The sequence below is a fragment of the Zeus faber genome (genome assembly GCF_960531495.2).
Source record: "Zeus faber genome assembly, chromosome: 1".
NCBI classification, from domain to species: Eukaryota; Metazoa; Chordata; class Actinopteri; order Zeiformes; family Zeidae; genus Zeus; species Zeus faber.
This window is the reverse complement of record NC_137193.1, coordinates 60,941,042-60,968,541: the sequence shown is the minus strand read 5'-3', so window position 1 is coordinate 60,968,541 and position 27,500 is coordinate 60,941,042. Positions and strand designations below refer to the sequence as shown.

The window sequence follows — 27,500 nt, the reverse complement described above, 5'->3', positions numbered from 1 at the left end:
TCCACACCGTGGTGATCTTCCCTTTTTCATTTCCCCGCCGCTCTCCCACTTGGTTCCTCGCCTCTTGGTTGTCCGGAGTGGGGCAGCCGTTATAAACAGCCCCGAAACTCCCGTGTCCACATGCTTACTTCTGCTCCCAGCAGGCCGCGTGGTGGAGGATTTGATGAAAAACTCTCCAAAACTCAATACACTTTTGCAGATAGTTGACAAATCGACTTAAATACAGAAAAAATACTTGGTTCGCACCAATGGCCTTCAATCAAATATCTTTGCTTAACTGAACTATAAAAGCGTTCCTGTTGATCGTTGGCGCGTCAATCCACGCTACTTTATCCCGCGGAGGGATGATTCCCCATCCCCCGCGGGGGAGGAGGCGGGATCGTGCTGCGATCTCGGTGCGGGCCGGGGCGGCGGAGGGATACGGCAGCATCCAGAGAGGATCCGGCGGCTCGGCTTCACTTGCGCCTGTCTGGGAGCGGCTCCGCGCTCATTGCAGCCCTTCATGATTTCACTCCCAATTTGAATTCCCAAATACGAACGGGCTGCAGCTTTGGCGCAAGTCGTCAATGAAACGGCGCCCGTGTCCGGCTCCCACAAATGCCCCTTCCTCCTACAAATGAGACTCTGAGATCAATCGATCATTGTCTGGTTCATTTCTGAATTACTATTATTATTATTATTATTATTATTATTATTATTATTATTATTATTATTATTATTTGTTTTTTATTTTTTATTATAAGGGTAAAAACATTGCAGAAGGGGGAGGCGCGTTTTTTTCTTTTATCCCCCCTCCCTGTCTCCAAGCCTCCAAAAGCGTCGCGTCGTGCAGAGCTCCTGAGCGCGCTTTTATCCGTCTGAAGAGCCGGCTGAGTGCACCAACATGGGGGTAAGTCATCTGTCTTTCTTTACCACTACGAGGAATCAACGTGGAGGAAAAAAAACAGTTTGATCTTGGTGGGACAGCGTGAGAAACGGGTTAAAATCCATCTGTTTGATTGACATTGCAGACTGGGAGATCTATCGCCTTTTAACTTGTGTTTATTTACATGGATTGCGCGTGACAACCCGCACTTTGCATGTCATGTGTGTTTTGTATTTTTATTTTTCACTGTATTTATTTATTTATTTATTTTTTATTTGTGTGTGTGTGTGTGTGTGTGTGTGGGGGGGGGGGGGGTGTTTCTGGGTGCGTGATGGGGACTTTCTGTGTCGTGCGGTCCAGACTCCAGCCGGTGCGTCATAATGCGGTTAGCGGCAAAGGAGAGAGATGCGCCGTTTCATCCTCTGCCCCCAAAACACAAAAAAAAATAACAACAGATTAATGCGACGAACATCTGCTGCCGGGGAGCGGGGGGGGGGGGGGCGTTTGGGTGATGGAGGAATTTCTCAATGCGCCCCCATCACCCCATCATCAACAGCAAGTGTTGAAATAAGGGAGGAATTCCCATCATTTAATATTTATTTTCTCTTTGGGATTTATGATTTTCTCATTGGCAGTAAAATTTATGGTTTGAAAAAAAGCGCAATTTCGCGTGAGACGCACCGTGGACTGCAGACAATCTCAGCAAATTCTCCCAATTCTCCCACGGATTGCAATGGACATGTCGTTTGTCGCATCTTTCCATCATTCCCTGATTATTATTTTTATTATGATTATTATTATTTTCATAAGGACCTTGATTCTGAATAGACATTTGGGAACGACGGGGACAGCCGATCCAAGGACATTTATTTTCTTTGATTTATTTCAGATAATGCATCACCATCAGTCGAAAACTCGGTTTGATATTTTTTGAGAGGGTTCCTCGGGAGGATGTGGACGTGGGGGTGGGTTTGGTCTGGGTTGCCAAATGGGCGCAGACAACTGCGTCAAAATGGTTCCTCAGCGGTGGGTGCCCCCCCCATCAGCTACCCCAAACCCCCGCCCCCCAACCTCCGCCCTGCCCCATGTGGATCGATCGGGCGGTTGTGATAATTTTGAGGAGGTGGTATGGAGTCTGAGGAGGTTTAGGTCGGAGAGGACATTGTGTTCGAAGTATCCGACCGCCATGACGGTGTCCTCTGTTCCCCTGGTGGTGGTGGTGGTGGTGGTGGTGTACGGTGGTGGTGGTTTCTCTCCCCGGTGCTCATTCTGCATCCGGGTCGAGTGGACCAATTCCGGCTGACCAACTGGAAACAGTGTTGCTCTGTCAGTCTTGGTGATGCTGTCCTGGGGGGGGGGGGGGGGGGGGGTGTGGGGGCTTACACACTGCGTCAAATGGGTGGGTGGGAGGGGCAGTGGAAACTCCCGTGCCCTGGACGGGGTTGGTTGACACTGTGCCATTAGAGGAAGTGGAATAGATGAGTGTGTGTGTGTGTGTGTGTGTGTGTGTGTGTGTGGGGGGGGGGGGGGGGGGGGGGTAGTTGAAAGGACCACAGAGGGTAACCCGATTGGCAGTCAATAGTGGCCCTGGGGGGAGAGACGATTGGCAGTGTCGGTGATGATGAGGCAAAGGTCAGAGCTGCAGGACTGGAGGTGGCAGGACTAGGGGCTGAAGGACTACAGGACTGGAGATGGCAGGACTGGAGTTGGCAGGACTAGAGGACTAGAGGTTCCAGGACCAGAGGCTGCAGTATGGGAGGTTCCAGGTCTAGAGATTGCAGGACTGGAGGTTGCAGGGCTTGAGGTTGCAGGGCTAGGGGACGAGAGATTGCAGGACTGGGGGTTGCAGGAATGGAGGTTGCAGGACTAGAGGACTTTAGGCTGCAGGACTATAGGTTGCGGGGCTGCTTGCTGCAGAATGGAGGCTGCAGGACTGGAGGCTACAGGATTTGGGACAGTAGGCTGCAGACTGGAGTCCTTATGAGGAACTGTCCTTTTCTTTTGTGTCTTCACTGCATGATCCAGGAACGATCGTAATAAAACACCGTTCTCGAGGGACAATTTTTTCCCCAAGCCGAGGACGAATAAACAGTGTCATAGTGTTACGGAACCTTGGAAACCTGTAATACGTACCCAACATGACTAAACTGGACCCTGTGTATTGCTGCCTGCATCTACATTCATTATTATTATTATAGTTATTATATTAACTATATTATTAATATAATAATAATAATAATAATAGACAATAATAACTTTATTATTACTATTATTAATAACTATTACTAGTGTTAATAACTATATTATTATGACTATTATTAATGATACATAAATAAATATGAAAATAAAGGATAATCATGATATATCACATTTCATACACAACAACTCAAAGTGCTTTACGTAAGGCAGAGAAGACATATAAAAGCAGAGGAATAAAAGCATAGAAATAAAAAAAGCTAAAAGCGGGTAGAAAAAGATGTTACATAAAAGATATAACATATAAATAACTGTAATAAATTGAAGTGCAATTTAAAACACTGAAACATGGCAGGACTGGAACATTAGGACACTATAACCGCCTACAATATTTCTCTCTCTCTCTATATATATATATATATACATATATATATATATATATATATATGTATATATATAAAGATCCAGGTGAAAATGTTAAACAGCAATGGATCAGAGGTTAAACCACAATAATGTGAAATAAAACTTGTTTTCTTCAATGAAAAGGAGAAGGAGAATGTCATGATTCTCCAAATCCACAATTCGATTTTACTTTCAACTTTAAGGTCACGATTCGATTCTGTTTTCGATTTTAACATTTTCTTTTCTCAGCACTGAAGGCTATGCCATTGTTAAATACCACCACAAGTCAGTTTCACTATTCACACATGCAGCTACATTCAGGAACATCCCCGTCTTGCAGCTGTTCACACATGCCGTGATAATGCTGGAATAGATGGGGCAAGGGGCAGTCCAGCAGAAGTCACCCGGTGCAGTCCCGGTTCGAACCCTCTGTGCCGGAGAGCAACGGGTGGAGCAGCAGTGCACTCATTCCCTGACGTGCACAAAGAGGATGTATGTGGATGTAGTGAGCAAATAAAAATAAATATTCTTATTAAATAAATCCTGAAATGAATAAACAAGGCAATAACTACATAAATAAATGTAAATATATATATATATATATATATATATATATATGAGAAAATATTCAGCCCGACAGACCGGGCGGAGGCGGGTGGAGGTGCGCTCTGCCCCGGGTGAGGTGGGATCGTTTATTCCGATTCATGGGCTCTTTCATCAATTTCACTGCACCTCCGGACATTTGCACACTCGCTCCCTCTCCCAACAGTACCGTTCAAATTGTTTTTTTATTTTGAACGTTTAGAATCTGCTATTTTGGAAGAAAAATTATTTTCTATTTTGCTGTTGACACGGGGAACATGGAGACAGTCGGTCGTTTAGTCGGCACATTTTAACATCCCTAGTTTGTACATGGATTTAAAAAGCATAAATGGACTGTAAATTCCAATAAGAAAGATTGTTATTACATTTTTTTTTTCAGGGGACACTGCCCCCGCCAAATCCACAAGTGGGCGGGTGTAGTGTGCCCCTCCACAGAGCCTGGGGAGGCTCTGTGGCGGCTCTGTGGCGGCTCTGTGGCAGCTCTGTGGCGGCTCTGTGGCGGCTCTGTGGCGGGGCTCTGTGGGGGCTCTGTGGAGGGGCGCTGGCCAGCTGCACTGGCCAGCGCACACTGCATTTGTTTACCGGCGGAACTGCCCCAATATGGCGCCCATGTTGGACAATATTGCCCACAAACATACGGGGACCTGATTGTAATTTTTTTGAAGGTCGAAATCGCTCATTTCGATTGATTTTCGATTTCAAATCAGAATCTTGATACCCCTATGTGGCAGTTCTGCCAAGTGACGTTTTCAGGGCCCTCCGGCATAGAGGACGATGCGTTGTAAACACCATTTTATTGTAGAACGGAGGCTAGCTGGAATTAGCCAGGAGCAGATAGAACATGTCATGATGGCTCCTATCCTAAGTGTGTGTGGAGATGGGGGTTTTTACCTGTTGCCCAACCAATGAGCAACAGGTATGCAGCCACCCTGACCCAATCACCTAGATCCAGCTCAGGTGTGGCTGCTCAAACCATCCCATCCCCACACCACACACCCTAGTAAATTTATAAAAGCTGAAAAGGTATAAAAGGTGTTTCTGATGTAAAAGAGGAGATTGAAAGATGAGAACTGCCGAAATTCCTTGTTATTTGGGGGAATAAACGCTGAAGTTGGTGCCGTCTGTTGCGTCATTCTCTCGCTCTGTCGATATTTCGTTGTCATTGACTCTGACCTGAGCTCCGCGGCCAGAGTGTTGTGTGTGTGTGTGTGTGTGTGTGTGTGTGTGTGTGTGTGTGTGTGTGTGTGTGTGTGTGTGTACCTATCCATACGGGAGGAAGGAATGGGAGAGAGAGAGAGATGATACCCTCAGACTTTGCCAAATTTAATTGTGTCACATTGTAGTGTGTGTTCCTGTCAAAAGCAAAAAATTGGTCTGTTCATACTTTTTCCATCGATGATTTTATCAGTGCTGAGATTTCCCATTTTCATTTCCTATGATCTTTGGCAGAAACAGTGTCGTCCTTACAGGCGCGCTTATATATTAAACGCAGGGGATGCATGTTTCCTGCCATCTGCCTGACTAAAAATCCTATTTTCCCAAGACGTTTTTGAGACAAGGCAGAACCATGAGCAGGAAATTATAATAGTTGCGCTCCTGGCTCATGGAATGCCATGTTAGTCAATATTAAATAAATAAATAAATAAATACATAGATAGATAAATAGATAAATAAATAAATAAATAAATACATAAATAAATAAATAAATACATTAATTTATATGCTTATGAAATAAATAAATATGTCTTTGAAATAAATCCTGAAATAAACAAGGCAATAAATAAAGACATGTAAATATAAATATATAAATGAGTAAATATAGTTAAATAAAAAATTGTTTTTCATTTAAAAATGAAATATTTTATTTATATTCAGGAAGTTGTAGTGATTTCACATTTATTTATTTCAGGGGACTTTTTTATCTCCTAATTTTCATTTTATTATGCAAATTAATGGGGCGTGGTTATCTCACAGATTGAGAGCTGGCCGACAGATGGGGGAGCCTATGCAACGGCAATAGTCAGAGTGGTTGCTTGGAGCGGGCCCTCAGCTCCCGGTAGCCAGTCACGGTGGAGGTTCACCACCCAGTTCCGCTTGACCAGCCGCACCCCGTACACCACTTCCGGCAGCTGTTGCAGCACAGTGCAAGGGCCAGCCCACTGCCTTGACAGCTTGGGGATGAGGCCCTTCTTTCTCTTCGGACAGTCGACCCACACCTGGGTCCTGGGTGCAAAGTCCATTCCCCGGCAGGTGTTGTAGGAGGCCATAGGCTCAAGCTAAAATCAGTGTACTGTACTCCCAACAAAACATCTGTTACCAAGCACAAATAACAAAAAGCAGACAGAGACGCGACAATGTGTTTTGAGTTTGTGTGTGCAAGCCTCGAGTGCACTATCCATGTTCTATTTCTGTTTTTTTGGTTAATTTCCTCTGGGCGGGGGGCGGTGGGGCTCCCATTGCACAATATAGAAATGTTAAATAACACTCTTAAAAAAATCCAATATATAACTCTTCCCTTTCCCCTCTCTCCCATTATAGACCTCAATAATTTTAATAGGGCCAGGGGATTGGAGGTTGCCGGGAGACCTCACCCTTCCCCTCCTTCCCCATCCATCCCTCCATTCCTCCATCGCTCCTGTTGGGGGAAGCAGCTGTCGATCTGATTCTGTCAACCACTGCCTTTTTCCATCCAGCTTCACCCATTCCTCACCTCTTTTTAGGATTTATAGAAATCTCTATTTCGGATTAAATGACAATATTATGAAAATGGAACTTCAAAGGTCTTTGCAAATTTAAAGTAATAATTTGTTGCATTATAGTCACAGAGAAAAATTCTAAATGACCATAAATCCTTTCGAGGCTTTAACTCCCTCATAGTGTAATGTGATGCTTCGGCACCTTGAGCTAAATTGAGAATAGAACTCCCAACCATATCCGCTGCCAGGCCCAAAGCTATTCGGGAAGTGGACTGGGAGATAATTCAATATAATCACACACACAGTCTAAATTAACATGAATGATCTCAATATGTGGGGTCTGGAATATTTAAGCGGGGAGTGCTGTTGCTGTATACTGTGCAGCTGTACGTTATACTGTATAACAGCACAACCTTGAGGGGGATATTGCTTCTAATTAACAAGGCTATTTATCCAGTAATGGTAATATGGGATGGCAGATAATTATGATTTTTGTACTTGATGCGGCTCTAACAACAAAAACTAGTTCCTTCGGGTTTCCTTTAGTGAGGAAGGCATATGGGATACGTATAGTTAAAGTACAGTCCCAGTGCTGGTGTTCTTCATATCAATACATGTAGAAAGCCTCTCTTCCAATCAAATTGCTTGACTGGAACTTAGCGTTTTATAATTGAAGTACAGAGAGATGGATAGATAGATAGATACAATATATAGAATGCCGTCTCCATCGAGTTTCCTCCTGGTCGAAGATCTCTGATGATAAGCAGATCAGAAAAGGATGGGAGGAAGGAAGGAGGAGAGTAACAGATGGGAGGCCCCGAGGGATGGATGGATGCGGAGGAAGGGAAGAGGGGAGGGAAACGAGGGATGCCAGCTGATCCAGCTTCTGTGGATTCTACATGCAACAGATTCATAGATACACTCACAGTGAGGAAATAAATAACAGCTTCAAGGCCATAACATTCATTATTACACACAATATACGCACTTAACTACACAACTTCAGTTTATATTATTATTGTTGGACACAGGCGGTTCTGTCTCTCCTAAATTCAGCAGACAGGAGATACCACACCTCACAAATACTGGAGTTTGGTGCCGACTACTGGCCGTTTATATAGCTGTCGTAGCTTAAGTTCTTTCCCTCCCAATCGACATTGCGATGTTGTGACATCACAAATTGACTGTAACATTGGGACATCCAAATCGACCAGTTGGACTAAGGGCATATTCAGCAGACCTGTAGTTCTTTTGCTTTGTTCCGATTACAGTCAGTACAGATTTTTATTTATATATGTGTATATATATGGGTGTGTATATATATATATATATATATATATATATATATATATATATAGTCATGAGTTTGTGCAAATGTTCAGTGTAAACATTACGAAGAAGTCCCAAGGTATTCAAATAGTCAAAATCTTTGGACAGAGACAGTGATATCGTTTCCCATTAGACTCTGCGGAGCTTTGCGGAGCTCCAGTGCGGGGACAGGGTGGTTGCTGCCCGCCCGCCAGCGCCAGAGTGTGCTGCTGCAAGCTCCCCATCCAGATCTTCTTTAATAACGTGGGCTGGGTGACGAGAAAGCTGTTGGGGATCCTCATCCTGCTGCTGCTGCTCTTCGCCGTGGGCTACTTCATCCAGAGGATCATCTGCCCATGGCCCCAATGGAACCCGAACCAGCGCAACCGCCTGGAGGCAGAGCCGTCTCTCTTCTGCAGTGGGGGTGTTCTTGAGGTTGGAGCATCAGGGGCGCTCGATCTCTTTGTTGGGGGGGGGGGTGCTTGTGTGCGCCGGCGGGGGTGAGTGATTAGCGGCCAGACGCCCATGTCCACGTCCCAGGGCTCCCTGCTGGAGTCCAGCAGCATTGGGGACTTAGCTTCCCGAGTTTGCCCTCCTATGACGAGGTGAAGTACCTGCCCACGTGCAAGTGCACTGTGCAGTGCCTGGAATGGAGGAGTGCTCTGGCTCAGTCTATTTCTCTTCTGGCGAGTGTTTTATCCCGCTAATGCAGTTTCTCACAGCCAGAATCATTGGCGATGCCTCCCTCCACGGCAGTGTGTGGTCCTGGTTGGAGTTCAAGATTCAAGATTCAAGAGGTTATTTGTCACATACATATACATATGGTCATACATACTGTATATGCAGTGAAATGTCATGACGCCCGGTGATTACGCACAATGGGCTGTGTTTTTAAAAACGGTATGTAATTATTAGTAAGAAATGGAGGTGTTTGTGGAGAAATGCTGTTTGTGAAGACTGTTGTTTATTAATGAGGTTTTGTAAACGTAATAGAGTATGTCTAATTTCATTAAATTGGTCAGTATTCAACAAAGAGTGAAAAGATTAACTTCACCTCAAGACTCACGTGGCCTGAATCACTGCTGAGAGCGAGGATGTCGGTCGACCCAGGCCCTGGTGATCAATGAGACTTGGAGGAATGGTCAGAACACAGTACAACATTGTCTGCATCATGACCCTCTGGCAAGTCAGTCAGGTCCAACGAGTCCAAAAAGTCCAACAAGTCCATCAGTTTCAACGGGTCCAGCAGGTCCATGCGTATGCAAAGCGTCAAATAAATATGGAAGTGGAGAGAGCACACATCAATATGGAGAGAGCAGGCATTGATGCTACATTAAAGAGCATTTCATATGCTTCAGATGCTGCTCCTCGACGAACCATCAAGCCAAACACTGTAAAGCTAACATCTACGGTTCAGTGGATTGGAGTCCAACAGCGATCGTCACATCTCAAGTCTTCATGCCCATAATCCCCCCACCAGGGCAGCGGAAAGGTCCTCCACCACACTTGCCACAGCTTATGGCGGGGATCAAGTTGCTACAGCGTTTGGTGGAGAGCAAGTTGAACAGCCTTTAGAGGTAGCCACTTAAAAGTGCACAGAGGTCTGCGTGTAGGGTGGGCCTCCGAGGTAAATCTTGTGCCAAAATAACTCTTAGGGTTAAGGTTAACATTAATGTAATTTTACAGCTGATTTTGTGGCTGTCCATTTCAGTATCTGAGTTGTATGATAGTAATGAGGCACCATTGGTGTAGGGCTGGACAATATATCGATATTATATTGATATCACAATATGAGACATGAGATATCTTGTCTCATATTGCGATATCAATATGTCTTTAAAGCTGTATAACCGTAAAGTACAGTAAAACCAATATCCAAGATGATATCTATCCACGATATCTGTCTCATATCACACTCAATATTATATCAATATCCTGTAATCAATATCAATCGGGTTATCGATATCGGGATTGATATCGATATCGTTTTATGGTTAGGGTTATCCACATTGATAGACATATTGCTATTAAATCAATATCGAGATAGGATTATCAATGTTATATCAATATAGGGATAGGGGTTTCAGGATAGGGTTATTATAGGGATATTATATATATCAGGTTAGGGTTATCAATATCAAAATTTTATCAATATCATATAAGGGTTATTGATATTGCTATTATATCGATATCAGTATAGGGTTATCGAAATCGATATATTGGTATTGTGATATGAGACTAGATTATGGTGAAATCGCGATAAAGTTCAATATCGTCTAAGGAGCGCTACAGTAAAGTAATGCAGTTTTCTGAACTTCATTGGCGGTTCTATTCCACAGTCGTATATCCACATTACTAATGATTCGCAAATATACCTTATGTGTAAATCTGTGACGAAAGCATGCAGGGTCATCCCCCGAAATATTGTCCAAAAATTCCGGTCAAAGATATTGCGATAAATGGATTTTGTCCATCTACTGCTCAGCCCTACCTATCTCTTTGTATATCATATACACCTGTTTGATGCATGTCACGTTTTCACAACACAAAGGATTTCGATGTTTTAGCCTCTTCATTTGTGCCAACTAGGAGTGGAATTTCCAGATGAAATTGTCCCGGATTGAACCTGGAGCTGCCAGATTAGACGGAGTCTTAACCTCTGGGGTGGAAATAGAAAAGGTTCTCCCTGCTAAGCCTTTCTACGTTCCAATACTTCTAAGTACAAAACACAACATCTGGATGTCGTGGAAGCACCTTTGACTCCAGCTTTGTAACTAGAAAGAGAAGTGGAGGGAGGGCAAGAGCGAGAGAGAGAGAGAGAGCGAGAGAGAGAATAGCCTTGCATTATGTAACATGCGACTTGGAACAATTGCTCAAATCAGAGAAATTGCACTGTGTGTACGTATTTCCTCCATGCTTTATATGTTACGCTTAAAGTACGTGCAAGTGAAATTTGTCACTGGAATCTCTTCACTTTCAATGTAAATTAATATTAATTAAAATGGTATTTATTGTGGAGTTATTGTGACTACTTTTCATGTGTCAAAAATCCACAAAACTTTTTTATGGAGATCTAAGTTTTGGTGGATCTAGGTCAGCAATGGGGTGGTTAGTTAGTACGGAGACGCACTGTAAACTTCATTTGCTGGTGTCATGCGCTAGCTCCCCAATACGAGGCAAAAGAGACAAATCGTTGCTTTTATTGGTTGAAGCCAGGATATCCCCGGCGGTACCAAACTCCACACCTGGAGATGCCTTTATAGGTGGTGCTGTCATTGCAGAAAGATAAATGAAATATAAAATGTACATTTGTTGGACCGTTTATGCCATTCAGCGTTGGAACATAAACATTTTTGGAGATGGTTTTATTTTCTTCGACTCAGTCAGTGAAATGTGGCAACCTTGTATTCTGTTTGTTGCATCATTTTTCAAATTGGCTTGGATTGCACGGAAACGTGATTGTGGAATCTAAGAATATAGCATAAAGATCGCAATCTGCTCAAAACGATTCTGATCAGTATTAATAAACACATACATGTGATAAACGCTACTTAATATGAAGGGTTTCAGAGACGTCTGATAGACAATCAGACGATCAGATATCCTGTGGCAGTCTGATATACAACGATATACGACAATATATGATATCACTCTGATGACGATATATCCGTTTGATGTACATACAAGGGTATACAATATCCAAACCACAGAGGATTTACAACTGCAGTTCGATGTACGGTATCAATCTGAAGTAAATGGCTGAGGTTGCAGATCACATTCAACGGAATACTATGGGATTAAAACATATGCCTTAACAAACAAATGTCAAGTTACATAACTCGTAAAACACAATGCACAAATAATCTGTATCTATGTGCCTCTAATTTACAACTCGTATATTATCACCTGTACCTCAACTTAGCACTTTTAAATGGAAATGTATTTGTGTATCACCAGCTATTCGTGTGGATCATTTTGAGAATGTTCTACCGCGTCACACAAAATCCACTTTTTGGTGTGACAAAATTTTTTTGTCAATGTCAACAGACTGAAGTGAAAGTCACTCATTGGAACACTACGTGAGTAAAAGTCTTAAAGTAGTTCATATTAAAGGTACTTAAATATCAAAAGTATTTATATGGTATTACATGTACTAATGTTCAACTAAATGTCGTGGAGAAAAAAAAGCCAGACTTCTATTTTTTGCAATGAGCTTTTGTTTTACTCAAATTTTATTCTGGTTGCCAATATTAACGTATTTTCCGGTAAGCACAAGAGGCACTTCATTCGGTAAGATCATCATTGGGAAATGGCTTTGCCTGTTCAATAGCAATGCCACAAAAACGAAACTTAACTAGGGCAGGGTTGCGAGGTCTCCATGACAAACCTAGTCATCCTCAACCAAAAAAAACAACCCCCTTCAACACTTAAAAAGTAACCCAGTTCCACTGGAAAACCGTGGACCTGGCAACTCTGAACACAGGCTCCAGAGTGTTTGTGGACACTCGGCTCACTGCTGATACGACCCTTCATTCACAACACCACCCTGGTGATAACTGGCTTCACTAATATCGTAGGCTACAATTTATCCTCCGATTTTATTTTGTAGCGAGTCATGTTTATAGTAAATGTATTTTGGGGGGCTAAATAACAGCAAAGTTCAAGCAGACAGAAATATAATAACTGAAATAAAGTACAGATACTGCCAAAAACTACTTAAGTACGGTAACAGAGTAACAGAGTATTTTACCAAGTAAGTATTTTGTAAGTACTTTGTTACTTTACACCACTGACAATATGTTCCAATATGTACAATATGTATGAAACAATATGTAACAATATGTTACAATACAAACAATATGTATGATATTTTACAATATGTACATTGTGTACAATGTGTTACAATATGTTGCAATATGTAACAATATGATACTATATGTTACAATATGTACAATATGGATAATATGTAACAATATGTACATTGTGTACAATGTGTTACAATATGTACAATATATTACAATATGTTACAATATGTACAATATGGAACAATATCGAACAATATGTACAATATATTACAATACTGTATGTACAATATGTACAATATGTGCAATATGTTACAATTTGTGAAATATATAGAATATGTACAATTTGCTACAATATGTCACAATATGTACAATGTGAACAATATGTACAACACATTTCAATATGTTACAATATGGAACGGTATGGAACAATATGTACAATATGTAACAATATGTACAATATGTTTCAATATGTGGAATATGTTACAATATGTGAAAATTTACAATAAGGTACAATATGTATAATATGTAACAATACATACATTGTGTACAATGTGTTACAATATGCACAAATGTGTTGCAATATGAAACAATATCAAACAATATGAAACAATATGTACAATATGTAGCAATATGTACAATATGAAACAATATGTACAATATGTATCAATATGTACAATATGGAACAATATGCACAATATATTACAATACTGTATGTACAATATGGAACAATATGTACAATATGTTTCAATATGTGCAATATGTTACAATTTGTGAAATATATATAATATGTACAATTTGCTACAATATGTCACGATATGTACAATGTGAAAGATATATACAATAAGTTACAATATGTTACTATATGGAATGGTATGGAACAATATGTACAATATGTAACAATATGTACAATATGTTTCAATATGTGGAATATGTGAAATGTGACATACAATATGTATAATATGTAGCAATACATACATTGTGTACAATGTGTTACAATATGTACAAATGTGTTACAATATGAAACAATATAGAAAAATATGTACAATATGTAGCAATATGAACAATATGGAACAATATGTATAATATATTACAATACTGTATGTACAATATGTATCAATATGTGCAATATGTTACAATATGTGAAATATAGAGAATATATACAATTTGCTACAATATGTCACAAGTTGTACAATGTGAACAATATGTACAATAAGTTACAATATGTTACAATATGGAACGATATGGAACAATATGTACAATATGTTTCAATATGTGTAATTTGTTACAATATGTGAAATATGTTCAATATGTGACACTATGTACAATATGTTTAAATATGTGCAATATGTTACAATATGCGAAATATGTACAATATGAGAAATATGTACCATATGTACACTATGTTACAATATGGGAAATATGTGCAATATGTACACTCTGTTGCAAATTATGTTACAATATGTAGAGAATAGTGGATCAAAATGTAACCATGTTTTAATTTCATGATGGTATAAATAATCAATATTAGAAAAAATGTTAAAGCTTTTAAAACAGCGATCAGAATAAGTGAATGGAGGATGAATGTAGGAGAAGAGAGAGAGGGAGAGAGATTACTATTGTTCACTGGGTTAATCTCTTCATCTAGTAAACAGCTGTAATCCCTTTCTGTTGGACACACACATAGTTATCACACATTTACACACACAAATATATACACACACACACACACACACACACATTGCAGATAGACACACGATTGTATACAATAGACTGTGCATGCAGGCACAGCATGTGAATGCATATGTGCCACCCACATACATACACAAATGTTTTTGTGGAATTAAACTCACAGGGGACTGTGCACGCAGGAAATGACTTTAACACAGACACACACTCATGACGTAAGCAATCATGACGTAAACACACACACACACACACTTATGCAGTCACATGCACAGTCCACAAAAAAAAGACACAAGAGATTTAATTAATATCCATTCATATAACTAGGCGATATGTCGATACAATATTGATATTGTGATGTGAGACAAGATATAATTTGGGATTTTGGTTATCCCTATATTGCAATATAGTTCAATATTGTCTTTAAGGCTCTGTGTTATAGTAAAGTACCTGCTTGATCTTAACATCCACCTGATTGTTTCTCAAATTGTGTGAAAATATTAGGGAGGGCTGTGATTTGATTATAGAAAAATACTAAATCATCGGAAAATCTGCTGTGATTAAGAGCATTAATCTTATTTTTTGCCCTCTAGACTGAGGCTCATAACCATGGATATTAAAACATAGTATCACCAAGCTAATTGTGTTAATTTTCTTTTCACACGTTCAACAGCCCTTGAATTCATTTTTCCATTATCTTCTAAATATCATATTTACCCCTAATTATCAATATTGAGGTGTTTGTCAAAAGATATTGTGATATTTGGTTTTGTCAATATCACTCAACCACATATGCACAGACACACTGGTAGGTTTATTAAAAATCGACCTGTATAGGTCGGAAAAAAAATGCTTTACTCCATATTATTCCATGTGCCTCTTTAGTGCAATCTGTTTGTAATGCCTTTTGTAGCTGTCCTTGAGTGCTTTATAAATAGTTTTACTCACTGACAGATTTTGGAACAGATTGGGGGAGAAGTGTTGCTGTTTGGTTGCCGGATGAGCCTCCAGACGGACGCGGTGTCCAAAAGGACAAACAAAGTGACAAACCGCATCAAAGGGCCACACGGCCTCATTCCCACTAATCCACATGAAAGCTTTCCCAAAAATTCTTCAGCAGCTCAAATGCAGCTTGACAGGAGTATCAGACTCCTCAAAAAAACAAAAAAAGAAAAGATTACAAGAAATGTTTGCACTCAGCTCCAGTTATTGCGATTATTCAGGGGATCGTGTGATAGTTGTGTTGGCTCTATCTGCAAGGAGGGCAATTCAGCAGTGTCACGGTGTCAATAAATTGTCATTGTATGTCATTTGGCATATCATGATACACAGTTTTGTTGTCCAAAACTATTGATGATGAGAAGATATTACCCCCCAACGTGAGGACTATATTTTTCAGCGATTTGGAAAGCTAAATGGGTCTGACATACTGAACATTTCCAGAGCCTATGGATCATGCTATCATGAAAGTAGTAAGATATTGTCATTTGTGTCACACTTCCTGACGAGCATGTAAATGGACTGTGTCTTAGATAGTGCTTTCCAAATCTTGTGACCACTCAAAGTGCGTTACAATACGTGCCTCACGTTCACACATCGATGGCGGTGGCAACCGTGAAAGCGCACACGGCCATCAAGAGCAGTTACGGGTTTAGTGTCTTGCTCAAGGACACTTTAGCACACATCGAACCAGGAACCGTTTGATTACTAGCAACCCACTCTACCTCCTGCGCCACGCAGCCCCAGTGATCCAAGAGCACACTTCTCATGTGCTCCAGGATCAAATACTACATTCTTGATATCTCATCTTATGACCCCTTCAGGTGGTCATAAAATGAGACGGCCTGTACTGTATTGCCTGTCAATACAGCAGGAAAATCAAATCTACCCAACTGGTCTGGTTGGCTGTATCACTCTTAGAAAATAACATACAGCGTTGTATCTTTAGGGGTACAAAGACAGTAAGTACCCAGTAAAGGCCAAATCTGTACAATTTTTGTACAGATTTGTCTCCAGGGGTACAAAATTACAAGTCCCGATGGTACTGGCACTGGTGTAACAAGTTCAAGTTCAAGTTCAAGTTCAAGAGATTATTTGTCACATACATATACATACGTTCATACATATATGCAGTGAAATGTCATGACACCCGGTGATTACGCACAATAAGCTCTATAAAGCCATTGTACGCCTTGAATGTACAATGATGTGCTTCATTTTCCAAGAATGTACAACATTCCGACATATTAAAGTCTTGAATGGGAATCATTGTGAAAATGGCGGTAGCAGGGGTGATGTGCACGGTCAAGGACAAAGTAATCGACAATGTGTCATGGTCATGGTGCTCCATTAGCTCTACTGTCTTCTATTTCAAGGGAGATGTGGGAGCTTGTGCAACCGGTTGCACAAGCTACCACACCAGCAGCCCTCATGGTGTCCTTCTGGGATGCTGCAGTGCATGCTGGGTAGCCAAAGAAGAGGTTCGTGAGGCAGGGGGGGGGGGTTTAAAGGTTCTGATTTGAGTTCTCTTGAGTTGTCTCCCTGGTTGCTTCTCTAAATTTAGCATCCGACTCCCCCTTTACAAATTCATTATTCCCTCTTACTCCCACTCTCTCTATTCTTTCTTTACTTCGTTCATTCATCCATCTCTTCTTCTTCAGACCCTTTGTCATTGTTCCGCGCCTTTTTTTTTCCTCCCTCACGCCCGTTCCCTTCTGAGGCTCGTTCCCTCCTGACGCGGTGGTGTTTCAGCAGTCGTCTGCTTGTCTTAATGAAGGTCTGAACAAGCCTCTGGAGATCTGATCGGCGGATTTAATCGGATCTAATGACGGCGGATTTAATCAGGAAGGCACCAGAAACAACCCCCACCCCACGACATTATTCCAGGATTAGCTCCACGTCTTGATCGTCGTACTAGATGTTTAGACAGGGCTTTGTCTGCGAGAGACACGTAAAGTGTTTGGAACTAATATATTACATCTGTGTGGTTGATGAACCCACTGTGGATACTATATGAAGCTATTATGAATGGTTTCTGATGGAGGAAAGCGAAGGCCTTATCTTGTCTGCGATCCGAGACTTCAAAATCCCAGGTTCAGAAAATAGAGATTCCACTGCGGGGTTTTTGAGTCAAGCATGTAGGTTTGCAAATCAGCTGGTTCAGTGCATGGGTGGAGCAAAACTACGGCAGGACTTCTTACTTTCTGAACCTGGAATTTTCCACCTCCGACTATGAGAAAATGGTTTCTGCGTCTGGCTATGCCGTCCTATATGGTATTGTATTGATCTGGATCTGTTGACCGTATCTCACGGTGTTGTTTTTGGCGTTTGCATTGCAGTACGGACGGTCGGACAGCTACCGCGTGGCCACTACGCAGGACAAAGATGAAAAGGAGTCACCCAAGAAGAAGGGAGGCAAAGACCTGGACGACCTCAAGAAGGAAGTCCCGCTGGTGCGTACACAACCTATCCGTCTATTACAGGAATTCGAAAAATCGAATATATTATTATAACTTCAAATATTGAAAAGTTTATTTTCAGCTCAAAGTGATGTCATTTATCTCCCGTGGTTCAGACGGAACACAAGATGTCCGTTGAGGAGGTCTGCCGGAAATACAACACTGATATCGTGCAGGTGGGTTCCTCTGACTACATTTAGCATCTGAGTTTGATGGTCGTCCACCTACCTTGTCTTACCTTACTTTATTTCACCTTACCATATCTTTACTTTACCATACCTAACCTCAGTTTACCTCACCTTACGGTACTTTACCATGCCATACCTCACCTTCTCCTACCTTACCCCAACTTAATTGAATTTTCATTACCCCACTTTACCTTAATTCATCTTGCTTGAACTTACTTTATCCCACACTTATTCAGTTTACCTTGTCTCTCCTAACCTTACCTCACACCTCACCTTACCTTACCATACCTCTCTTTACCTTACCATAACTTATCTTATGTTGTTTTCACACATGAACTCCGGACACTGCCAAGATAATCATTATCCGGACATTGCTGCCCTTTCACACATTCAAGATTCAAGATTCAAGAGGTTTATTCGTCACATACATATACATACTTTCATACATATATGCAGTGAAATGTCAATGCAACACACCCGGTGATTACACACATGTTCTAGACTGAACACAATTGCTCCCTAAAAATTTCTACTTGACAAACCAACTGATTCCTAAAACGTTATGCAGTGAGTTGAATACTATAGAATAAAATAAAATATATAGAATAAAATACAATTAAATTAAATTAAATAGACGCTGCCTCGCCTTTCTCACCAGAGTGTCTGTTTGTAAAGTCCATGTTAAGTCCTCTGTGATGTTGACTCCCAGGTACTTGAAGCTGCTCACCCTGTCGACAGAAATCCCATTAATCACCAAAGGCGCATGCGTCCTCGATTGTGATCCACTCCTAAAGTCCACAATCAGCTCCTTAGTTTTGCTGACATTCAGGTGGAGGCGGTTGTCCTGGCACCAGAGTGACAAGTCAGCCACCTCCTCGCGGTAGGCCTTCTCATTACCGTCGGTGATCAGGCCCACAACAACGGTGTTGTCAGCAAACTTGATGATGGTGTTGGAGCTGGACCTGGCCACACGGTCATGTGTGTACAGGGAGTACAGGAGGGGAACAGGGAGTACAGTAGGGTAGTTGAGTACATGTAGCAAACAACTATAGATGTCTGTGTCAGATGCATTGTCACCTACCAGAAATGATTTAGACAAGGTGCAGAGCCGAGGTAGAGCATGCAGAATGGCAGCAAAACCACTGGATCAGATATCACACATAATATATACCATCATCTGATGAATATCCCCGAAAACGCTACAGTGAAACACGCTTGCTGCGCATGAAGCTGTTCATTGTATACACAGCTCATTCACGACATGCTGTAAAGTGATTATTTGCCATAAAAAGCGATCTATAAGCGCATACATGCACATACGCAATGTCATCACATCGCTCGCTGTGAATTCTCTGGACGATGACCAGCTCTATTCACACACGGGCTCAATCAGACATGACACAGACTTTATACTAGGGAGCTGGTTGAGTAAATGCAGTTTAATGTCCAGTCCAACTGATTCAGACATTTGCATTCACATTACAGCGCCTCCGGGTAATGTCTACATAGGTTCAGGGTTGCAGTGCATGTGTGAAAACAGCTTTACATTACCTTAATATCACCTTCCTTTTCATTATCTTGCCTTTCATTACCGTACCTCACCTCACCTCACCTTACCCTAATTAACTGTGTCTCCGCCCATTTTCCCAGGGTCTGACCAATGCCCGAGCAGCTGAGTACCTGGCCCGGGACGGACCCAACGCCCTGACCCCACCCCCCACCACCCCCGAGTGGGTCAAATTCTGCCGCCAGCTGTTCGGAGGCTTCTCCATCCTGTTGTGGACCGGCGCCATTCTCTGTTTCCTGGCCTACGCCATCCAGGCCGCCACAGAGGACGAGCCCGCCGGAGACAATGTAGGTGGAGGGAGGGAAGGATGGGTAGAGGGATAGAGGGATGGAAGGATGGGTGGGTGGACCAGTGGGAGCGGGTTTGGATAGCTAGGTCGGGACATAGATAGATAGAGAGAGGATGAAGCTGCTGGAGACAACTTAGGTTGAGGGAGAGAAGGATGGCAGATAGAGTGGTGGAAGGATTGGTGGATTGACCTTTGAGAGGGGGGAGAGAGAGGCCTCCACAGAGGATGAATCTATTTGATAGATGGAAGTAGAGAAGCATGGGTAGAGGCGTGAGACGATGGATGGATAGACCACTGGGAGGGGGCTTGGATAGATAGATAGATGAGACGGATCTGCACCAGTCCATCTTTGTCGTCTAGGATGACAGCCTTACATCAGCAGGGCTCGACATTCACTTTTTGAAGCACTTAACAAGTACGACAAGTAAATTCACCTTTCACTTTTCCAGGCATAAAAGTCAGTGAAAATGACATGGTTTACTTTTTTCGTTTTGTTAGCTAATGCAGAATGCAGAATTCTGACAAACAAACAGTTGAAAACATCCAAACAGTGTCAACATATACAGTAAATGATTCAATTAATGAATTTTATTAAAGTGGCTATATGTAATGTTTTCACTTCAACCCCTAGATGACTAGCCCCTAGTCATATGATGACAAATTTTTTGTTTTTTCATATCGGACGGCTAAATATAGGGGCTTTACACAGGGTAGCCAACACAAATGTGCAAACTTCCTCTGGGTCAAACCAAGTGAAACTTTCAGGGCATCTGCAGCTGTCATTGAACGCATCCAACTACTGCTGGGACGCGTCTGGAACGCTTTTCATCTACTTCCTCTGTCTCTTCAGCCGACGCCTTGACTCCCAGGGGTTAAATCCCGGGCTACACCGCAATCCAGCATCAAAGTCCTGCAGCTGTGGGCCCTCCACAGACAGGAAAAGCCACCTCTGAAGCTGGACTGCGCTGAGGCCAGTCCTCCAGTCGGACTTAATGTGTTTCATTGTTGAGAACCCTCTCACTTTTCAATCCCTCCCTAGTGTTGCCAAGGGGTATTATTGTTTGTGACACTGACGCTAAGACAACCGGCTCGCTTTACATCTTCATCAGAGCGGAGTTCCGTGAAGTAATGGACGGCAAGAAAACGTGTTATTTGTTTCGATTATCAAATGGACAATGGATCATTTGTTTATTTCTGGCTGCTAGCGTTAGAAACCCCGATCTCAGTGTGAGGATAAAGGCAGAGTGGAACATGGGGTGGTATCAATAAGTATACAGGTTGTGTTACTTACTGATCCGGTAGAAAGAATGCCAACTGAAAGTTGGTTAGGAACGCTCTCAATTCCCACTCTCTCCATCGAGTGAATGCCCATCCGAGATTCACTCTTGTTTCGCTCACTCTCCCTCTTCGCCTTCTTTGCCTCCTCCGTCAACGGGGTTCCTTTTCACCTGCCGGGTAGAGTTTGGACTGGCACTTCAGTTGGTCCATAGTCCGCCATTTCCACTACTGGTTGTGCATTGGTCGACGAACTTGACGCACTGAAATTCGTACCTGGTGGCAATCTGAATCCATGGTGATATCGAGGCTTGTAGGTAACAATCGAAGCACCAGTGGTGTCATTATTCTATAGCCATTACACTGTGTAATCAACATTAACTTCATAATGATAAGTAAAAGCAAAACTATTTCAGTATAATGCAACTTGTAACTCTTACTCTGAGTTTTAGTCGGACAACGAACATGGAAATGTCCTATTCAATCTTCAGATGAAAGTCTCTTTCACTTTTAAGTGCAAATATACCTTTCTCTTATATTGAAATGGTTCTTGCCAATCCACAATAAATTGCAAGCAGACGCTTCGCTGTAGTGACATCGGTAGAAACACAGTCTGCATAATTTTGGAATTTTGTCTTGGCTAAGCAGAGCTTGCCTTCTGTTTGCATTTTAATCTTCTTTGTTTACCTTGAAGTACTTCCAAATAGCGGACATTTTCTTTCTTTCCTTCTCTTTTTGGAGCATCGACTACGTTATATCACGTTGGTATTGAGGATCGGAGATACATTTGTTTTAAATATATTGTATTTGAAATGTATATGTCTTGCTGATTAATCACTGGCAGATAACGTGAAGGCACACAGTATTCTTTTTTTGTTAATGACTTTTAACTTGTGGGGCAGGTAAATTTCTCTTCCACCTGTCCTACAAAAAATCCACTTGTCCCAGACAACAGACAAGCCCTAATGTTGTGCTCTGATCAGTCTGCTTTTTAGGGCCGGCCACAAGGCCACAAGGGGCTGTCGCTTCCAGCATGGGTTGAGATTAAGTGGAGGGCGTGATGGGTGAGAACCGCTTAGTAGCAGGTCTAACGCAGAGCATCCCCCAGGGACTGGGACAGCTGTGACACTGACACCAGATGAAAGACTCGGAGCGTAGGGCTGGATAAGAGACGTAACAGCAGAGTCAGCACGATGAGTGAACATGGAGCTGCTGGACAGACATTTGACTCCTCACAACAGATGATGAAGTCATGTCGATTGTATCTCTCCAAGCGCGTACACATGGTTCCAGTCTCAGTTCCAGCTTCTCACATTTAAATGTCAGTTTGACGACTACACCCAAATCCCTCAGTCCACGGACTGTCCAGGGGAACGCCTTTCCAGGAGGCTGTAAAAACATTTGTTTGAAAACAAGAGGGCAGGGAAGGACGTCCAGAAGGAGGTCAGATATCTAAACGTTGGATGTGTTCCAGTGTTATTTTAGTCTGGTTTAATACCCTGACTGAGTGCTGTTTTTGTGCTGTTGGCAAATGGGACCCTTTGGCAACATCATGATTAATTTATTATTTCAACCAAGGGAATCCATTATTACACCAAATCCCTCTCCTGGAAAATCACAGATTTACCCAAAAGGACTTGACTTTATTACACCTCTATCTCTGCCTCTTCGCTGTAGGGAACTGATGACGGAATCCACAAATATATTTTTGTCATTGTCTTGACGAAGAAATAAATGATTTCATGGTATAGTTTGACCATATAAATACATAATACAGAATTTTGTCCAATATTTAAAATGTATTGGTTTGTCTCATAGACTTAGGGAAACACAAATTTTCTGGTTTTATTGAAGCCATGTTTTGTGAAACTCACTACTGCCTCTACTGGTAGCATATTGTAATTACAAAAAATGTCACCGTTCCAGTGCAGCCCCCCCTACCATTTAGATGAAATCTCACTCTCTCTCTCTCTCTCTCTCTCGCCCGCAGCTGTACCTGGGTATTGTGCTGTCAGCTGTCGTCATCATCACCGGCTGCTTCTCCTACTTCCAGGAGGCAAAGAGCTCCAAGATCATGGAGTCCTTCAAGAATATGGTTCCTCAGGTAAGGTGCACCCATCTGCTGGTCCCCAAGGTGTGGTTTACACTGCTTCCCACAGGTAGGGTACCACCGTACCCTAACCCCCCCAGGTAGGGTACCACCCTACCCTAAAGATCCCCCGGGTACCACTGAAACTGTACCCTAACCCACCAGGCAGCATGCCAAGGTGCCCGAACCCCCATGCACCACCAGATGCCACCGTACCCTATTCACCCCGGTTGGGTACCACCCTACCCTAACCCTCCAGGCAGGGTACTACTGAACTCTAGACACCCCTATAGGGTACCGCCCTTCCCTAACCTCCCCGGTAGGGTACCCCAGGTAGGGTACATCCTTAACCTAACTCCCCAGGTAGGGTACCACCTTACCCTAGCCAGCCAAGTAGGGTACTATCCAATTGTTCTTGGAGACCCTCCTTGTTGGGATCACAGGGTTAGATGCGGGAATCATTGAGCTGGTAAATGATCTCTCATATGGGATGGTAAGATTTGACTGGATATTTTATGTTTGAGTTCATGAAATCACTTATTGGAACCTAATGAACCTAATGTTGGAGGCCTTTCTACTTCCAGACTTTCCATTTGAAGTTTTTTATGTATAAATAAAATACAAAAGGAATCATCTTTCTAAAGCCTCCTCACTCCAATATCCAGGGTTTCAAATTGAGCAAATGACACCGAGATGCAGATGAGATATTTTTGTATGTTGTTCAAATAAAATGTTCAAATAAAATGAGACAGTGAACCCAGGAACCCAGTGTAAGATCATAAGCATCTCCCATTGTGTAGCCGGAGCTAAGTTCCAGCAGAATGGTAATATAAACATGGTTTTCTTTATTGAGTAGCTGTCTTCCTGTCAAATACTCTTATTAATTCTTCTTTATTTTGATTTAAATGCACCACTCTGCCATCCCAGACTCAATTAGGAGAGTCATACTTCCTCCTTTTGTCTGCTTCTCCAAATAGCGGGATTTCACTTTTCTTTTTGAACGTCGCTGTTCTGAAATAGTCACGCCTTCCTGAAATAGAAATGTCTCTCCGTCTTATGTTTGTTTTCAACTCTCTTTCTCCGTCCCCAGCAAGCCCTGGTCATCCGGGAGGGGGAGAAGATGCAGATCAACGCTGAGGAGGTGGTGGCAGGGGACCTGGTGGAGGTGAAGGGAGGCGACCGGATCCCCGCGGACCTCCGCATCATCTCCTCCCACGGCTGCAAGGTGGAAGGATAACAAAAACAAAACTCTATGCTTCTTTTCAAAACTTGGCAACAGCCTGATTAACTGCTGCCTGAGCAAAACGCCAATGCAAAATGCACTACGCCTTTGATGTACTTAAATCTGGAACAGTGTGTATGTGTGAGTGTAAAGAAACAGTGTATAAGGTACAGGTAGTTATAGCAAAGTAGAAACAACAAGGTGCACAAGGTAGAAACAACAAGTTATAGCAAGATTAAATACAACAAGGTACAGCCAGGTAAATGCAACAAGGTCCTTACGTACTGTTCGGGTGAATACAACAAGGTCCTTACTTCCTGTTTCCTGCCAGGTGGACAACTCGTCCCTGACCGGCGAATCAGAGCCCCAGACCAGGTCACCTGACTGCACCCATGACAACGCCCTGGAGACCCGTAACATCGCCTTCTTCTCCACCAACTGTGTGGAAGGTAAAACCATTTTAAATACATTTAAATAAAGTTTCCACATTCAAGTAATGTTCTTTTCTTTTCATTTAACTCATCCTTGTTTTGTTTTGTTTTTGTTTGTTTTTTATACTTATTCAAGCAGCATTTGTCTAAAGCAGGGGTGGGCAAACTACGGCCCGCGAGGCATTCACATTAATAACAATCTTATAATATATTTCAATTTGTAGTATTCATGTCACTGTTATTTTCCTGTAATACTTCATGGTACCACCAGATGGCGCATTGCCAGGCCTTCTCTGATGTCATGTCACTCTTCTTCACTTTACTGATAATCACCTATCAAAATGACAAAATGAGCGGACAAAAAAAGCGGAAAATTGACAGCCAGTGTCGGCTTTTCAACAAAGATTGGATTGCAAAATATTTTTGGAGTTAATGGGGAAAGCCTATGATTTTCTCAAGCTGAAAGACGAACACTGGCTTTGTGATTTGGCATTCGCTGTGGACATACTGGCACACATGAATGAGCTGAACGTGAAGATACAAGGGAAAGATCAGTTTGTATACGACATGTATTGAAAGCTGAAAGCCTTCAAGTTAAAATTGACTTTGTTCTCTAAACAAATGACAAACAAATGACAAACAAATCATTTGCGCATTTCATCACGCTAGCGCCGCTGAAAGAAGCCCCCCAACATGCGAGCAAATACTGTAAATCGCTGCACGGAGAATTATGCCGTCGATTCTCTGATTTTGAAAAGTTTGAGAAGTCACTACAGCTGGTGTCATGTCCCCTGTCATTGGATTATGAGGCAGCACCGCAGGAATTACAGTTGGAGCTGATTGATCTCCAGTCGTTTTATGCTTCACTGAATGAGACAAGGTTTTCAAACATGCGACAGTTGGCACAGAAGATGCTGGTGTTATTTGGCTCTACCTATGTGTGTGAACAAACGTTCAGTGTGATGAACATAAACAAAACACGCCACAGAGCCCAGCTTACTGACTAACACCTGAGAGCTGTCCTACGAATTTCCACAACGAAAATGGCACCAGATTTTGATGCGGTGGCAAAAATGGGTGACCAGCAACACTGTTCTCATTAAATCCATCTCTGGTGAGTTGTGAATTAATTTTCTTATCAAAAAATTAGATAAGAGGAAATAGATTTCACACATATTTTACACTTTATGCATGCTCATTTTTCACCTCATCCACTAATGGTCTGGCCCGCCGGTCAGTTTTAAAAACTAAATGTGGCCCTTGAGCCAAAAAGTTTGCCGATCCCAGGTCTAAAGTGTATTGGTTTTTATGGTGCAGTAGGTGGTACATATTAGAAGCTCACACCATATGTGAGCTTCTATATATTTCCTTCCTATATATTTTAAATTTAAAGTTTATTATATTTATCATATTTATAGTATTTCTAATGGTAAACCTTCATGCCGACATATTTTAACATCACAAAAATATTTTAAGATTCTATTAATAATTTAACATTAATAAATTATACTTGAATAAGATTGAACAATAATAATATTAAATTCATCTGCAGGCAGCAACACACAGGGTCCATTATCGACACCAATTACAAATTTTCGAGTTCCCATGGAACGTAGGTAGCATCGGTTTGTGCTGTCACTCGTCTTTAAGTCAATATTACATCTTACAGTAGTTACAATTTTCCATGTTTCCATTGAATCGGCATCAGCTCATGTAATGACAATGGTAATTAACAATAATAATAGTAGTAATAATAATAATGATAATAAAACAACAACAACAACAAATAATAATAATAATAATAATAATAATGTGTGTCTACATGGAGGGATGGCTTTGTTTGCTAACAAGCTTGGGTGTGTGTGTGTGTGTGTGTGTGTGTGTGTGTGTGTGTGTGTGTGTGTGTGTGTGTGTGTGTGTGTGTGTGTGTGTGTGTGTGTGTGTGTGCGTGTGTGTGTGTGTCAGTTCAGTGGTCTTATTGCAAACAAGGAGACCAGCTGCCTGTGCACAAGAAAACAAGGATTTTTATATAAATACATAGACATGTTTATGTAATTATAAAATAAAATAAATGTAAAAATAAAAATAACACAAAATAATATTAGAAAAAAAACCCTTAACAATTATTATTGGACTTGATTTATACAATTTGTAATAAAGTACAGGTGCAGCATAAATAGTGCGGCAGCCACATAACTTTAAATACAGTATCATGTGGAACCTAATGTTTCTATTTATTAAAATATTACTATATGAATGATAACCATGAATACTAGGAATACAGGTCATAGTGGATATATCAAATAAATAACTTATTGTTAGATATATGAACCCTGATTTGTCGGGTTTTCTGTATTCCGTTTGATGTGTTGTTGTATTATCAACGTGTTACACCCAATATGTCTTGTTTGCAGATTGGGTTT

At 41.7% G+C, this 27,500-nt stretch overlaps 1 protein-coding gene across 1 annotated transcript in view; it reads left to right on the top strand.

Annotated features, from left to right (window-relative positions):
* The first annotated feature begins 867 nt into the window (after positions 1–867).
* Positions 868–27,500, top strand: part of atp1a3a (ATPase Na+/K+ transporting subunit alpha 3a) — a 49,796-nt gene continuing 23,163 nt past the window's right edge. Inside the window, exons 1-7 of the mRNA XM_080011247.1 lie at positions 868–889; positions 17,897–18,010; positions 18,133–18,192; positions 19,855–20,058; positions 23,326–23,439; positions 24,515–24,649; positions 24,978–25,095. Of these exons, the coding sequence (XP_079867373.1) occupies positions 884–889; positions 17,897–18,010; positions 18,133–18,192; positions 19,855–20,058; positions 23,326–23,439; positions 24,515–24,649; positions 24,978–25,095 (751 nt within the window). The 5' untranslated portion in view covers positions 868–883. The remainder of the gene's footprint in view (positions 890–17,896; positions 18,011–18,132; positions 18,193–19,854; positions 20,059–23,325; positions 23,440–24,514; positions 24,650–24,977; positions 25,096–27,500) is intronic.